Raw genomic sequence first — 16,528 nt, forward strand, 5'->3', positions numbered from 1 at the left:
CATTTAAACCTGGCTTGTTTTTGTTCTGGGAGAAAATATTCGTTCCCTGAAACAGTGCTCGCTCGACAAATGGGGTCACGTAAGACACCGTTGCTTGCGTCAATCGGCCAGTGTCGTCTGAGACAACCCCAAGCCCCGTAGTGCTGTGCAGCTAAACCAAGCATGCTGTGCGCAGTACGAACAGCTGAACGCATCAGTACTTCTATGTTTACATGTGCTTTCGTAACTTCCACTGTTTGTTCCATCATTCTTATTGCTTTGTAAAGAATGTGCCCTAAATTTAAGCGCAAATCGCTCGTTCGTCTAGTTTGTAAGCTCTACCTAATTTGCGTCTGCTTCTGCCAGCCTCCGCCAATCACAGAGCTTAGCTCATGTGACATCATAGGTTCTGTTGCGGGAAATGAGCTGGTGGGTCGCATGACCATTCCCGTTTTTCCTAATTATGTAGCTTATTTGAGCGAAGTTTACGTTAAAAGTGGTGTCAGTATGATTCTAACGAGACAATCTTTTGAATGAACCAAACTTGTGTTTTCTCTTCATGTCTCCTTTAATTTCAGCAAGACAGTGGTGGCCCGAAACCTTAGCACATCCCTGAGCCCCGCTTATCAGCCCAGATGTCATAACCACTTCATCCCAGAAGCATTCAATTACCAGTGCAAGAGGGCTCCTATAAGATGGATCCTGTTTACACTGATTCAAACCTTTGCAAGTAAAATTTTGCCAAATTGCCCAATGTCTGGTTTGCACACAAAACATACACATAGGCGTGCAATGGTTTATATGAACTCATAAATTAATGAGCACAACTACACTGAAAAAATGGGGTCTTACAAAGAATAAAGAGTTGTTTGATTTACATGGCATGCAGCAGTGGAAGCAAGCAGCAGCCATGTTGACACATGCATATACTAGTTTGTATTTTCGCCATTAATCAGCAATTTTTAATTCTGCCATAAAAAGCTCAACTGTGCAGTAGCTGCAGATCAAGAAGGCCACATGCACCGAGTACGACGCGCGTACTACTAAACGTCGCAAATCACATGATTCTACTGCATCTTCGGTGGACTTTTACGATCTTATCAGTAGAAGTGAGTCTGCGGACAATTTGGCATTATCAGAATTGTGTTCGGAGTGGTGTGATCAAAGGTACAGAACTTGAACATCAGCAGCCGGTGATCCGTCGATTTCACTTTCATCAAGTTTGTTCAGCGTTCTCTGCAGCCAGTTCAAGTGCCTCACGGATGTCACGAATGCTATATATCTTATCTATATGGTTTAAGCGTCACCTGGACAGGACTTACTGCCTTCTTGTCAAGAAAGATTGGCGCTTCGCCCGAGGAGAGACCTGGGTGTAGGCTGCTTTGCCCAAATGCATGCGCAACTGAAGGACTGGAGGCCATTTTTTGTAGCTAGAAAACCACTCAAACTAACACTTTTGAACTTTACTCATAATTTCTTTAATACGCGTAAAAAATTTTTACAAATTCAAAGGAGTCAAAATGAGTAATTAAATTTGTCTTTGACAAATGTAATTGCTCATTTTGGCTTTTTCCTTCTTCTCTAAAACTATATCATTAAGAAGAACATCTGTTACGCTCCCTTTTCATGTGCCCTATACAGGGTGATCGAAATTAAGTCAACAGGTTTTTTGAAAATTAGGCGCTTAGATTTATGTGAAAGCCACCTTCACATTGAGGTTATGCGGCCAGGGGGACACAGAATTCGGTGGTAGTTATTGATGTCAGTGGCTTAGTTAACTAAAATTGAATAATTAACATTTTAGTGGCTGCAGTAATCGGGCATGTTTGTATTGAAAAGTTACACTCAATCGTGCTTCTAAGCAGTTTCAATTGGCAGAATTCTTCTACCGCATCCGTACTCCGAGATATTGAACTGCGAAGTTTAATTGCCGTTCGCATGATAACGCATTCTAAACAGCGAAGACCGGAGCAAAGCTCCTCCCTTTTGTGACGTGCCTGCGGTGTACGGTGTTTAGTTTGACAACGGGGTGGAGGTACAGGCAAAAGTGATAACCGGCACCCTCCCAGTCTTGGCTGGAGTTATCGCAATCTGCAGTACTCGGAACCGCTATCGAAGCACAGAACAAAAGGGAGGAGCTTTGCGCCGGCCTTCGCTGTCTAGCATGCGTAATCATGCGAAGGGCAATTAAACTTCGCAGTTCAATATCTCAGAGTACGGATGCGCTAGAAGAATTCTGCCAATTGAAACTGCTTAGAAACACGACTGAGTCAAACTTTTCAATACAAACATGCCTGCTTACTGAAGCCACTAAAAAGTTAATTATTCAATTTTAGTTAACTAAGCCACCGACATCAATAGTTACCACCTCAATGTGTGTCCCCCTGGCCGCATAACCTCACTGTGAAGGTGGCCTTCACGTAAATCTAAGCGCCTAATCTTAAAAAAACCTGTCGACTTAATTTTGATCACCCTGTATATTTTTGAGCCTAACAGTTTTTGCATAAAAAAAATTTACTGAACCTTCAATAAAGGGCTTGTTTTCCCACGGTATGGAAAGAGCTAACATGGACACTGACTGACCTTCCCAAGTGGGTTGTGAGGAGTGTTGACAATGATCAATTTTGTTTTGGATGTGAACTTGGAAGCCAGCTCCTCAGGGTCGAGCACCCAGTCAGCACTGGAAATTTGCCCCTGCTTTCTCTGAAAGGGAAAAAAAATGTGTAAAAAAAATCGTTCGTAATGAACAATGGGTTTTGAAAACACCGTATGCACACAATACAGTTTACAACAAAGCTTTCAAAAAAAAAAGGGGGGGGGGGGGGGTATCACACACACATGCCATGGTTTCCATACATTCTAGCATTCTAGCTTCGAAAAGTACCACAGTAGCCGTGTATAAGACCACAGTGGTTATCAATGGACACCCGGCGTATCAGCACTTTTGCTTTGTGCAACAATAAAAATTCAGCCAAAATTTTAACCTGTGACAACGGGACGTGTGACATGATGGTGTAACCAATATTCTTTGCTGGGGGTGCCACACACCAAAACAGAGAAACCAGCACCACAAAGGCTTCAAAACTAAATGTAGCCTGTTTTTTTTTTTTTACAGGTCATAACTTAAGCCCAAAAAATCAGACTTGAACTAAACACTAGCACTACTTTGCAAGTGCAAGCTACACCACCAATTGGTTACTTGCCAAAAGTTTACTTACAATTTGATGATGATATTTGTTTGTTTTCTGGCGCAAGGGCAACGAAGGCCAAAGAGCGCCAACACAATGGTTGTGTCGTTTCTGGTATAAAATTTTAGGTAAAATAGAAATGTGATAGGTTACTGCGGGGTGTATAGAGCCCCTTATTTAAAAACAAACTCTGGAGTGAGCCAGATGATTATGACATTAGAGTAAAGACTGAATGTTCAATCAAAGCTAACCCACTGAGGGGCTTTGTTATCATATGTGGTATGAGATGCCTTTTAAAAATCCAATGTCTCCAAGGTAAGCAAAGAGGCGTTTACTAGGAATGATGGGTTTATCGCCTAAAAACAATGATGGATGAAGTGGAATCATATGAGTGTACAGCTCCCGGAAATGCTTCTTTCCCGCACTGCGAAAGTGCGGACATTCAACGAGAGCATGCATTACTGACAGACGATGTCCACAACTGTTGTATCGTGGCGGTGGGGCTCCATTTAAACGATGGGAATGAGTTGCATATGTATGACCTATACGTAGTCTGCACATGTACACTTCTGTTTTTCTGTGACGTTTTTCTGTGTAGTAGCTGCCAATTCGAGGTTTTATAGTGTGGAGTTTGTTTTCTATCTGTGTGTCCCAGTGTTGCTGCCAGCGTTTTCGTAGTGCCTTACGAATGAGTGGTTTTATGTCAAGATAGGACAGCTGAGGGACATCGATTTCACAGCGGAGTGCTGCTGCGCCAGATATTTCCAGATACACCGTAAGCTTTGAGGTCACACAGGATGCCATAGCGCCATGCAGTATCGTACGCCTTCTCCAAGTCGAAGAAAATAGACATACAGTGCTGCCTGTGGCCTGTGAACAAAAGCATCTTTAACGTACGATTCCAATGCCACAAGCTGGTCGGTTGTAGATCTTCCTGAACGGAAACCTGCCTGGCAGATATCTAGAATACCGTGGTATTCTAAAAAGTACATGAGCCTTCTATTGACCATCTTCTCGAACAGTTTACCTAAGTGCTATTGGCCGATAGCTGGAAGGAGAAGAGGCATCTTTCCCTTGTTTAAACAGTGGCACCACAATCGCCTCTTTCCAAGCCCGTGGAAGATGTCCTGTGCTCCATATCTTGTTAAACAAATAAAGGAGTGTTTCGAGGGTGTCTGCGTGAAGGTGTCGAATCATTGTGTATGTGATTTGGTCTGCACCTGGTGCTGATGTCTTACAAGTCGCCAAGGCAACTTTAAGCTCGTGGATAGAAAATGGACAGTTGTAAGAGTCTTGTGACGATTTCTTGATGTCCCTAATGGATTTGCGCTCAGCAGATGTTTTGTACCTCATAAATCTGTCTGTGTAATGTGAAGAGCTTGATATAAGTTCAAACTGCTTAGCTAGTGTGTTTGCCTGGTCTTCTAATGTGTTACCTGTGGTGCTAACAAGGGGTAAGGTTGTTTTATGCCCTTTGAACTTTCTTATTCAGTTCCACACCTTGCTTGTGTCAGTGTAAGAGTTAATAGAACCCACAAAAGCTCTCCAGCTGTTGGCTTTGGCTTCTCAGCAAATACACCTTCCAACTGCCTTGGCATGCTTGAACGCAATAAGATTCTGTGCCGTTGGGTACCTTCAGAGGTTACCCCAGGCCTTGTTCTGTGCTTTGCGTGCGTTTCGACACTCCTCATTCCACCAGGGCCTTCTGGGATTTTGAGGAGTACCAGAGGTTTGAGGGATTGAACTCTTGGCAGCCTCTATAATGTGGGCGGTAACAATCCTGCAAGCTTCATCGATCTGTAAGTGTCTTATGAATGTGTAGGAGAGATGTGACCTTTGCTTAAAAGCCACCCAGTCTGCACGGGTTTCTTTAAACCTTTTATGGTAAATGGAACTGTCACAGAGTGTATCTAGACACTTAAGAGTGACAGGGAAGAGGTCACTTCCATAAGTGTTGGAGTCCACAGTCCACTCGAACAAAGGAAAGAGAATGGATGAACCTATTGCTAAATCGATGTGTGAGTAGGTGTTATGGGTTGTGCTGTAGTATGTTGGTTTCTTTTTATTAAATATACAGGCACCAGATGACAGTAAGAATCTTTCAATTAAACGGCCCCGGCCATCTTCGCGTTCAGATCCCCACAGTTTACTGTGGGCATTAACCCTTTGAGGGTCGAATTTTTTTGAAAAAAAACTTTCCCTGGTGGTCAAATTAGTTTATTGCGGATTTGAAATGTACAAAATGTCTAAAGTCAGGATTAAATAGTAAAATATTACCAGGAACAGTATTTTGGGGTCAGCATCACTTAGAACTGAAAAATGTTCAATAGTATTTCAGAGTGTGGTATTCCTTGAAACATGGGTCTACGCACAGTGCCTTATCGCAGTCTGCACGCATAAAGCGCATGTCCGAAAATGAGCTGTCTTCTTCCAAAGAAAGACTGTCTTCTTCTGAAGAAAGACTGTCTTCCGATTCAGACTCGGTGAAAGGAGCAAACTCAGAGTCAGAAGAGTCATCGCGGTCGGTGTCATCAGAGCGGGCAGTTCGTTCGGCCATATCGCCGCTTTGCCGTGCATCTGAAGAACTCGAAGGAAACCCAGTAAACGAGGAGAGCGAGAATAACTCATGCGCGCCGGTGATAAACAAGCTAATAGCAGCGCCAATATAGATAGAAATCAACTTCCGCCGCCCCCATCAATGGAGTCTCCGATTGGGTTACTTCAGTTCCAAGCAAGGAGGGCAAGAATACCTAGTGAGCGTGGGTAATAAACAAGAGCAGCGCCAACATAGATCGAAATCAACTTCCGCCGCCCCTGATAGCGAGCGCCGATCAAGTTTCGCGCGCCTCCGATGCGATCACGTGGCGAAACTGAAACCACGAAACGCGTTGACACGTACAGACGCCGTAACGCGCCGAAGCCAGAGAGTTCTGTTTTTCACCGCAAGAAGGTAGCACAATCAAATTTCAAACACTTCTTGTAAGTCTCAGGAGGTGGCAGCACCTCCCAGGGAGCATGCATCATTAATATGGCGTGAAATTTCAAACGGATGCTCGAAATCGTACCCGTACGGCAAAGACTTTTCAGGACGAAAAACCGCCACAGTACACGTACGGCAAAAACCCTCAAAGGGTTAAAGTCGCCCACCAGTAGGAATGGGTCCGGTAGCTGGTTAATTAGGGATTCAAATTCTGGACTACAAAGGCGAAAGTCAGGAAGAATACATATTGAAGCTATCGTTATTAACCTGTCGGCGACTATTACACATACAGCAACCACTTCGAGGGTTGTGGTCAAAGGAACAAATTGACAGGGAATAGACTGTTGTACATACTATAGCTACACCACCGGAGGAGTGACAACAGTCGTCCCTATCTTTCCTAAACACAGAATAGCGCTTCAGAAAGTTTGTTTGTTTTGATTGTGAGTGTGTTTCCTCAAGACATAAGATGGTTGATTGGTTTTTATGAAGAATTTCGTATATGTCATCCAGGTTTTTCATAAAGCCCCTGCAGTTCCATTGTGTAATGCATTGTACTACCATAAGTGTTTAACTCTTTCGCTACCGCCGGAAAATTGACGAATTTTAGGGGTCCAAGAAAACATTTTTTTTTTCTGCTAAAAAATTGGTTAGGCACTAATTGCAGGAACACAAAATGCAGATTCTTTAACGGCCTTTCCAATAACACCAGTTTTTTAAAGGTTTTTATTATCATAGTTGTAAAAAAATATCAAAATCAAAATTTCTGTCAAGTTGTCGAAAAAAATGATAAAAAAGGAGTTGTGTATATCAAACCACCGGCAGTAGAAAAAAATTAGAATATACATTTTGTAGGAAAACATTTCAAAAACACGCCCTAGAAAAAATGTCGACTTGCGCAGAACAGTTTTTCAGATATAAAAAAAAAATGTTAGCATGCACGGTGCTCGTGTCATGCGGTGAAGCCCAACCTCCAATTCAAAATGTGCAATTTCGGGAGGTTTCCTGGAATAAATCTGGCGGTTTGACATTATCAGAGGCACCAATTTGCCCCCACATAACGTAAAAACATCTTGTCACTGGCTGACTTTGCATTTACAGCGAGCACAATATTTGGGACAAGCACGCGATGCGGAAAAAAACATGCATGAAGTTGGAAACGGAACGCCGTGGCTGATGCTTGTTGTCGTTCACGGTCAGTTATCTCTCAAAACATAAAGCTGAGCTTTATTATCATCTTCTTACTCGCAATTGTAGCCTTGCTCGCAGAAATGAGGTACAATGCGCTAGAATCGTGCCCTGCGATCTTTGGCCGAGTAGCAGTTGCGCGATGAAAAAGATCAGCACAACGAGCCTTCTCTATTGCAGCGCCACCTAACAGTTTTCAAATGAAACAGTACAAAAACTTATCGGAGACAATCCGAATAGACAGTTCAACTAAGCAGCAACATTAGACACCCGGATATACCCTCGCATGGAAACGAAACTGGAAGGCAAGCAGCTGGCAGTGTAAGGCCGGTTTGAAGCGCTGTCCTCGGCGGAACAGATATCTGACGACTGGGTGTGATCTTTTGACTTGCATCTGAAGTTCTTATCGCAGAAATCGGGTTAGGGCGGGGGGGAAATCAGGAGCGGCGTGCTTTGGTTCGAGGATCAGTCGCGGACGCTCCAGGCGCCATGGTAGGTAGCCTTGAAGTTGGGTAACTGCGTAGTAGCGCTAAATATGAATTTCGCGATGCAGAAACGAAACCGAAACTGTTGTAAACTGTTCGCGAATGGTCCTGGGTTAAGTAGAACTACCACATAACTTAGAACAACGTGCGCAAAGGCAATAATACTGCCTAAAATCATAAAGTAGCTTAGCAACCAGGCACTGCTTGACATTTTCAGCCGATTTCTGGGATTATTACTGTCAGAGTGCAAACCTGACGATTGAAAATCGTTTGCTGGTTCACCATTCACGCCCTGATAGCAAAAAACAAACGCTGGTGCAGAGTAATTACGAGTGGCACGCATTCTTCGCTGGTAGCAGTGATGCGCGATGACCACGTCCCTTTTCCACACTCGGGTAATTCAAACGCGTGTCAAAAATCACGTTTTCGTTGCAAAAATGAAAACAAAACTGATTTTGAAAGGCCATTTTCTGATCTAACTCCAAACAGCTTTACTTGTTCGAGCAACGCCTGGAACGCTATGAAAACGCGCTCCCAAAAGTATCGACCAAATTGATCGACTTTGATAGGCGCGGTAGCGAAAGAGTTAAAGAGAATGCAGTGTGTATCTGTGTGTTGCAGACGGGTGGTGTTATCTATGTTACTGAGCCTGCATTAGGGCCAGTTATGCGCGGAGCTGGTTTTTTCCCGCGGCCGATGTTGCCACGCTGCTCGTTTGGCTGAACAGCTGACCGAGTTGGCGTGGGTGTTACATCCATCTCTTCATCCGACGGCAAAGGAGTAAATGCAGGATCTCCCTCCTTTTGCCGTGGACCTCAAGGAGCGCCACTCGTGTTTGCCGCGCGGGCCAATGGCGGCTGCAGTGGTGTTGTGCGCGTAGATGTGGATGCAAGGCTCCCCACCTCGCTGCCCACTGTGCCCAAGAGCGACAGTGCAGCAGGAGCGGAAAGCAAGCCGTCTCCACCTACGGTGTTCATTGCCACCTCAGCCGCAGTGGAATCCACAGGCTGTGGTACAACATTTTGGGCAGCAGAAGCCAGCCCAGGTGGGACCAGGTCAGCGTTGATGCACTGGGTCGCCACCGAAACCTGACGCCGCCCCACCCCCCGGTGAGCAGCGTCAGCGCAACTTCCTGAGGGAAGCATCGAATGTCTTTTTCGAGCTTCTGGGCAAGACAGGTTGTGGGTCACTTTGAGGTTTACGATTTCTTTCTCATTTTTGAATTTTTTGCAAGAACGGGAGTACGCGGCGTGGGGTCCTTCACAGTTAACACAGTGAAATTGTGTTGCATTATACTCATCTGTCTGGTGGTCGTGCTTCGAGCATTTTGCACGTGTTTTGCCCTCGACAGTTGTTGATACTGTGCCCGTACCTTTGACATTTGTAGCAACGTCGCAGGTTTGGGATGTACGCCCTTATCTGACAGTGGAGAAACCCGGCTTTGACAGATTCGGGCAGCGTACTACAATCAAAAGTCAAGATGATATGTTTGGTTTTGATCTCATTTCCGTCGCACCTCATTGTGATACGTCTAACATGAGTCACTCCTTGCTCACTCACACAAGCCCTCAAGAATATCTGCCTCAGTTTCATTTATGAGTTCAGTTTCCGAAAGCACACCTTGGCAGCTGTTGAGGGTTCGGTGAGATGTTACAGTGATCTGTAAGTCACCTATGCTTGTCTGTTTTAGAAGGTTAGCAGAGTGTTCCTTAGTTCTGACCTCAATAAGCATGTCACCAGATGCAAGTTTCTTTGCGTCATAGTTCTTTCCAACTATACCTTCAATGAACTCGGCGATCAGGAACACAGATTTCGAAGTTATTGGGGTCAGGGTTGTTGAAAACGAGGTTGGGTAGGGGTTTAAAGATTGCTTCGGTGCGGGCCCTTTTCGGGGACGATCATTTGGAAGAAAGGGTTTAGATAATACCATGCGCCATAGTATAAAGCAGGGGATGGGGGTACTTTCTTCTTTGACTTTACCCTGATGGTCAAAGAGGTCCCAGAGCTCCCTGCCTGGTAAACAGACAGGGAGCCCATCCGCCGGAGCTTGACCACGACTCCGACGGCCACCGTTTGAGGTTTATACCCTTCGCCTTAAAGCTCATTGCCACGGTCGGTTACAGCGTGAGTATGGGGGCTCGGGGTACGTGGTGTTGCCTACACCGTCACCAAGATTACTCAAGGTGCCCCGTGCGGGGAAAAAGGATGCCATCGGCACTCGGTGTTCCCAGGTGGTCTCCCTCCCAAGTACTGACCGAGCCCAATGCTGCTTAGCTTCGATGATCGGATGAGAACCGGCGTATTCAGCATGGTATGGCCAATGGCTACTTACAATTTACTCAGCTGGCATAAACTGACATGTCAAGCATGAGGGCACCTAAAAGCATGCCCTATGAGCATGTACTACAGTTAAGTGGGCTGTAACTAACCAATGAACATCAGGAAGTAATTGTAATTCTCCTCTGTGATACTTTCACTGGATGTGGACAATGGTTGCAACTGAACAATTTCAGTTTGCACTTCGAGTTCATTATTATAACCTCTTACTATACAGGAACACCTGCATGAGCAGATGAACACATACAAGGAGTGTTAGAGCAAAACACGGTAGTAATGGTGTCCAAGTTGCAGTGTGAAAACTTGTATTGTGGCTTTGGAAGAAAGTCAAAAAAGTCACTTAGACACCACAGTCACCCTACTTTTGATGCACTGTTGTTGCTTTTCCCCCAGGCCTTGTTGCCTCCCCCAAAACACTCACCAGTGAACAAACCCAAAATCTTAAATGCTCATTAACAGAGATGTGGCAATCAATGTTTAAGCAACTACACCTTGCAGACTGCCCCCACCCACTGAGCTATCAGTCCTCAACTGGAGGTGTCTAAGCAAAGTTCTGGCGCTACAGCATGCGGAGACTGGCCGTGTTTGGTCTCTTACAGGCCGGAGGGGGATGAAGACTGGGACTCCTCCCGCCATCAGGGTCATGGGCTCATAGCAATCAAAGAAGGGCTCAATGATGATCACCTGCAAGGAGAACACTATTAGGAGCGTCCCACACACACACCCACAGGGCAACCAAGGAAAAGATACTGGGCACAGAGTTTCTCTGCACTACTGAAATTAGCAGTGTCTGAAATGTAGACAGAATATTTGCATTCTATTCTCCCAAAACGAGGGCAATGCCATCGTTCCCACAATGCTGGTATAAACAGAACACATTAAAGCCACTGCTCTTTTGTGGTAGGCGATAGTTAATAATAACAGATTGGACAAATGTACCAGGCCACACAAAAGCAGCATATGTGGTGAAAAGTGGCGGTTACAACAGCTGGCAGTGTCGACGATTAACCATTTCAATACTGCCCCTATTCAAACTTAATGAACTCGGCTGATAACTTAAATGCCCATTTCCATTGAGTTCGAGGCACTCCCAAGACAAGGTGGTTAGCTCGGGAAATGCCTTTTTGGAAACAGTTGTGTTTCCATTTAAGTGATAGAAATGGGATTTCTGACGCGAATCTGCATTTCCCTGGTGCAAAAAGTGGATGTGGCTATCGTGCGCCAGTGCTTAAAAAAAAAAAAAAGGAAATAGGTGCACCACTCGTAATTATTCAGCGCTTGGTTTCTTGTTATCAAGGCACTACTGGTGAATCAGCAATCATCAGATTTACCCACCCCCCCCCCCCACTTACTTTGTGACCATTTCAAGCACTGCGGCGCTTGAAATGGGCATTCAAAATGGCTCCTTGCCACAGGTGCCACCAAAGTCTGAGCTGTAAAGTTACTTCCAAGCAGTACTTAAAAAAACCGCTTCTCTTGTTGCACTCACCAGGGTTCACAGTATTGGAAAATACAAAGGTTGCAGTTTCATGGCTAACACTGTTTTGTCTATCAATTGTTCCTCAAAAAATGGCTAATTATCTCTAATTATCTTGGGAACTAATTAACCAAATGAAAAAATAATGGCATATTTGTAATCAGTGGTCGAAAAGCAGCAAGACCGGCAGGTTTCACAGAATTTACTTCAAAATTAAAAGGAGCTGTTTTAAGAGCAGTGTCCCCAATCTTGAGCGAGTTCCATCAGGAGACAAAAGAAGCACGGTGTGCACCCACCTCCTCCCCGGGGTTCACCAGGCCCAGCATGGTGCTGTAGAGCGCCTCGTAGGCCCCCACCGTCACCAGCACCTCCTTCAGGGGGTCGATCTGGCGACCCGTGAGGCGCGAGTACATCTTGGCCAGCGCATTCACCAGCCGCAAGTGGCCCTGCAGGGAGCAGAAGCTCAGCCTGCGCACACCCACCGTCCACTGCACAATGCTAGGCAACACACATCCCAGGGAACGTCCACAGAGTGGTTGCTGTGCTTGGCTCATTGGCTGCACAAAGACTGAATTTTCAGCCGTGAAATGAGACGTTGAAACAACACAAACAAAAAAGACGTAACCACAGTGCTTTGAAGCACGAGAGAAAGCCCAGCGTACATTAACAGGCAGAACTTGGTGAATACAGTACTTTCAAATTCCCTTGAAACGAGAACCTGCTCGCCTGTATAGAACTAAAAGTAAAAGCACGTACGATGAGGATGACACAAGTCCATGTCGTGTGTTATTCTACACTCTTTTGCTCATTGAAAACTGTGTTGTTTGTATTTAGTAGAAACCAATTAGCTCAAGCCTAAGCTTCTGACATTATTGCTTCATTACCTTGACTTGTGAAGTGCATGTCTGCTGTAGTGTATTTACTAGGATCTAATGCACCCAATTTTCGTGACCGGAAAAAATAAAAAGCACAGAAGTTTTTTTCACAGCGCAGGCTGTTTGTCATCATAAGAACTTCATTTACTATCAAGCTAGGACGGCTTTTGAGTCGCAACACGCTGTATGGGGAGCCACAAAGGAACCTCCTTTGCAAACTCAAGTCACGAAAACTCTGTAAAAATAAAAAAATTCTCAGAGAGCGGGTGTCACAGAGTGGCAATCCTGTTACCTGTAGAAAAGGCACACTGCATGGTACTATGTGAGCTGCTCTTTCCCCTTGGTTGGGGCATACTGTGAAAAAGCTTGGGTCAAGCGGAAGCGCTAGCTGACTGCAAGAGTTTCTTTGTAATTGTTATCGGCAAAAGGAGCAGCTGCAAGGCCCCGTGGAGCCCCTCACACCGGCTGCAAGCGGCCTTTATGCCTTGCTGCAGATAACACGGCCACATCCACCACCCACCGGAAGAACATAACTGCTTCCTGGGCACACCTTTTCCTCGTGTCAGCGTGCGTGCACGCAACTTGGTGTCTTTGTTCTGTGCAAAATGATAAACCCCAGCTGCTTTTTTACTGCAATTATTCACATCAAAAATGGTTAATTGCAGTAATATATACAATCAACACGACAAAACAGCCATTTTTGTTCACAATTCTATTAAGCTTGTCCTAACACTAAATAAAAAAAAAAGAAAGTATCACGGTTACTGCCAGAGGTCTTTTTCTGCCCTCTGGCTTCAGCAGCCAGTGTAAGGATAGCCTTTTTTTATTCATCTAAAATAGGAGCCATCTTTCATGAACTTTCACCCTGATTGAAGATGAGACACAGCTGCGCACGAAGTGGGAAGTGCCATGAACGCAACAGCAATCTCTGCGGCATAAACAACGGGGCAGCTTTCAACGACCTGGCAAGCCGCAGCTGTCTGCGGGTAAGCTGGAAACCACTGCAGCAGGTGCTCCGTAAACCTGCCTTTGTCTGCATTTCTAGATACAAATTGCAACGTGGAGGGTTCAAAAGCCGCACCATTTCAGCGACCAAAGCTGGAGTGGGTGCATTATGCAAATAAATGCGGCAATCAGTCCACGCATTCAAATTTTTTCCCGTCATTTCACTTGAAAAAAAAAACACCACTCCTCTGAAGGACAAATTGTAACTTGGAGAAAGAAGAGAAAAACTACAGGTAAATGCAGCCACGCACACTTTCTTTTATACAAAGTATACTGCATTTCATGCACATTTGAAGATCAAACAGCCCAATCTCTCTGAAGTATAGGTTTTATTTAAGGTCAATGCACAAATAGGAGCAGGTTGTGGTTAACAATAGCAAGAGGTGAAAAAGGGCACACTGAACACGCAATTCAGCAGTGAGTATCTGGTCCACAGCTCGGGGAAAAAAACAACAAAAAAACAGTGGTGTGCAGTTAAGAAGAAAAGGAGTAGCAAGCAGCCAGCCGACTCACGTATCCCCGCGTGTACTGGTGAAGAGCATTGCCCGAGGCAGCCTCCTGGAGCGCCTTGACAACAAATTCTGGTGGAGGAAAGTCAGGAAACCCCTGGCCCAGGTTGACAGGCTTGGTTTCCTGAGCAAGCTGTATGAACTCCACCCTGGTGCACGTATGGGGAGGACGGAAAGCAGCAAAGCACACTCTTTGGGTGTCACTCTATGCCCCTGCCCTGATCTTACTTCTAGCAAGCACAAGACGCGCAATTGCACGGAAGGCTGTGCAGACATTATTCTGGCAAACTATCTTGCACTGCCAGCATGAAATACAACATGAGCAAAAACACTGCACTTAAACAGTGTACAACAGATTATGAAATGTTACAGTAATAAGGTTAAAAAGATTAAAAAGAACAAAAACACCTTCCTCCGCAGCCATTTACTTTAATCCAAGTGGTTACCATTCGGCATCTTTCAAGGGCCTTCGGTGTAATCTATCAGATCCAAAAAATACCACACTCAATGTTGCCCATGACCACGTTAGATACACCTCGCAATGCAAATGGAATACTCAGCCCTGTTTAGTATTATTTCAAACAAGCAAAGCCCTGAACTTGAAGGCCGTATGTGACCGAAAAAAAAAAAAAAAACTGCCAAATTTTCTACAAACAAAAGCTAAATACAGTATAAGCTCATCAATTCGAAGTCTGTATCACCATAAAAGTAATCCACATAGAGATTTTGTTTTTTGTTAATTGCTCAAGCATAGTTATACAGGTCATGAATTGTGGGAACCATAAATTTTCCCGGGACTATCGGAGACTCTCAGTTATCCATGCTTCACTGTGCCGAGCGCTGCAAGTACGTTCCTGCAAAGTACCACACACAAAACAAGGATTTCACATTGCAATGCCATTAGAAATGCATTCCAATGTAAGGAGACCGATGGGCTCTACAACTTTGGGCAGCTCGCAAGCTTCATGAATTCAACAGGCCAATAGGTTGTCCGTCTGTTCAGTTCAGGGACCTGCTAAAGCTTTAGAATGTAATTATTTGAAATAAAGCGCCCTAACTGGGCCAGAACAATCCAGACTTTTGTTTAATTCGGTCCTATTTTGGTGGACAGGTATATCTTATTGTGCCCACACACTTTCCTTGACAGGCCCATGAGAGGAAGCACTGCAAACCCCCTGGATGACTGCTGTAATGAAGCCCACACCTTCTCACTGTTCATTTATATTTTGTCTCCTTCTCGTGAAACAAGAAAAAGAAAGTTAAAAAAAAATACGTGTCACTGTTACTCACCAGACACTGTCTTGCATCCCCTGGACCCGCTTCGCCAATTCCATCTTGCCCATTTTAGTCTACGTTTCAGGAAACAAAGTAGCAAACTACTTAATGCCACGCTCCAGCACAGTTTTTCACAGTTAATAAGCAAGCAAGTTTGCTGCAAAACAAGAATGGCTGCCGGAGCAAAGAGCTAGCAATTCTACCAGAAAGAGAGCACAGGAGTCAAAAGACAAGCCATGCTGGGAATGCAGGTAGACACAGGCACATGGGCAACTCAATTGCGGAAATGAGCTCTGCATGCTTGTCTGCACGACAAGAGGCTGAAAGTATCTAACGTCTAGATTAATTTTAAATGTTTACAAAATGAATCCAGGCACTTATATTCTGGTTGACAGCCTTCCAGGAGACAAACCACCACTGTTAGTGGTATACATGACCCTCTTCAAAAGTTATTGCAAAACGATGCACCTAAGTGAAGGTGCGATTAAAATTGATGCACACAACTGCAGTGGAAGTTTGTTAAGTGTGCCTGGAGGAAAAGGATAAAAGCCCGCACAATGTGGTACTAATGGAGATAGAGCTGCAGTGTCCACAAGCAAAGCTTAGAATTGGAGGAAACTTTTTCTTTAACACCAAGCTACAGCTTAAGTGAGTTCTTGCATACATGGTTTTACTGATGTTGGTGAATAGGTCCCAAGCAAACCGAGTGCACCCATACATTATTTTTGCAAATGACCCACTTCTGCATATAAACCGCACCAACATGTTGCGCCCAAATAGGAAAACCAAAATCCCTGCATATTCCCCCCACAATGGATCCTCACACAAAAAGGAGTGCTGCGAAATTCCATCACACTTCCTCAGATAACAAACGTACCAGTAATCATTAGGCTTCTTTATTTTTTTTTTCCTTTTTTGCTTGCACACAAGGAGTGCCATCATTTTTTCATTTCCAACCAGAAGGGGAAAAAAACGGTGCCTGAAACCATACTGCCATACAGCAAGACACATCTGTCAAGGTGATTACTCAGAGATGGCTGCTAGGCTGTAAGCGGCTCCCTTCTTGGTTGTGCCAGTTATTCAACACTCCCTTCCGCACCGCGGTATCTGACCTCAAAACAGGAAGCACGCTCGTGATAAGATAGGATAGCACAGTGTGTAAAACTGCTTTCTTTTTGCTTCTTACCATAACCTGACCTAAATAGAGACGGACAGAGATTGCAAGGATGG

The 16,528-nt window shown here is 44.7% G+C and overlaps 1 protein-coding gene and 1 non-coding gene across 4 annotated transcripts in view; both read right to left on the minus strand.

The window, feature by feature from the left end:
- Kyat (Kynurenine aminotransferase) overlaps positions 1 to 16,528 on the minus strand; it is a 63,537-nt gene that overhangs the window by 38,535 nt on the left and 8,474 nt on the right. For all 3 annotated transcript variants that reach the window (XM_077672314.1, XM_077672315.1, XM_077672313.1), the window contains 5 exons: positions 15,314 to 15,372; positions 14,028 to 14,172; positions 11,931 to 12,080; positions 10,755 to 10,841; positions 2,563 to 2,682 (listed from right to left, as the gene is read on the minus strand). In XM_077672314.1, coding sequence (XP_077528440.1) covers positions 2,563 to 2,682; positions 10,755 to 10,841; positions 11,931 to 12,080; positions 14,028 to 14,172; positions 15,314 to 15,372 — 561 coding nt within the window. The remainder of the gene's footprint in view (positions 1 to 2,562; positions 2,683 to 10,754; positions 10,842 to 11,930; positions 12,081 to 14,027; positions 14,173 to 15,313; positions 15,373 to 16,528) is intronic.
- On the minus strand, positions 10,027 to 10,145 carry LOC144156371 (5S ribosomal RNA). Its single transcript, XR_013319762.1, has one exon. It is a non-coding gene; the product is annotated as a 5S ribosomal RNA (ribosomal RNA).

This window comes from Haemaphysalis longicornis, unplaced genomic scaffold, assembly GCF_048455015.1.
Source record: "Haemaphysalis longicornis isolate Haplotype H1 unplaced genomic scaffold, Haemaphysalis longicornis Haplotype H1 scaffold_1, whole genome shotgun sequence".
Lineage (NCBI taxonomy): Eukaryota > Metazoa > Arthropoda > Arachnida > Ixodida > Ixodidae > Haemaphysalis > Haemaphysalis longicornis.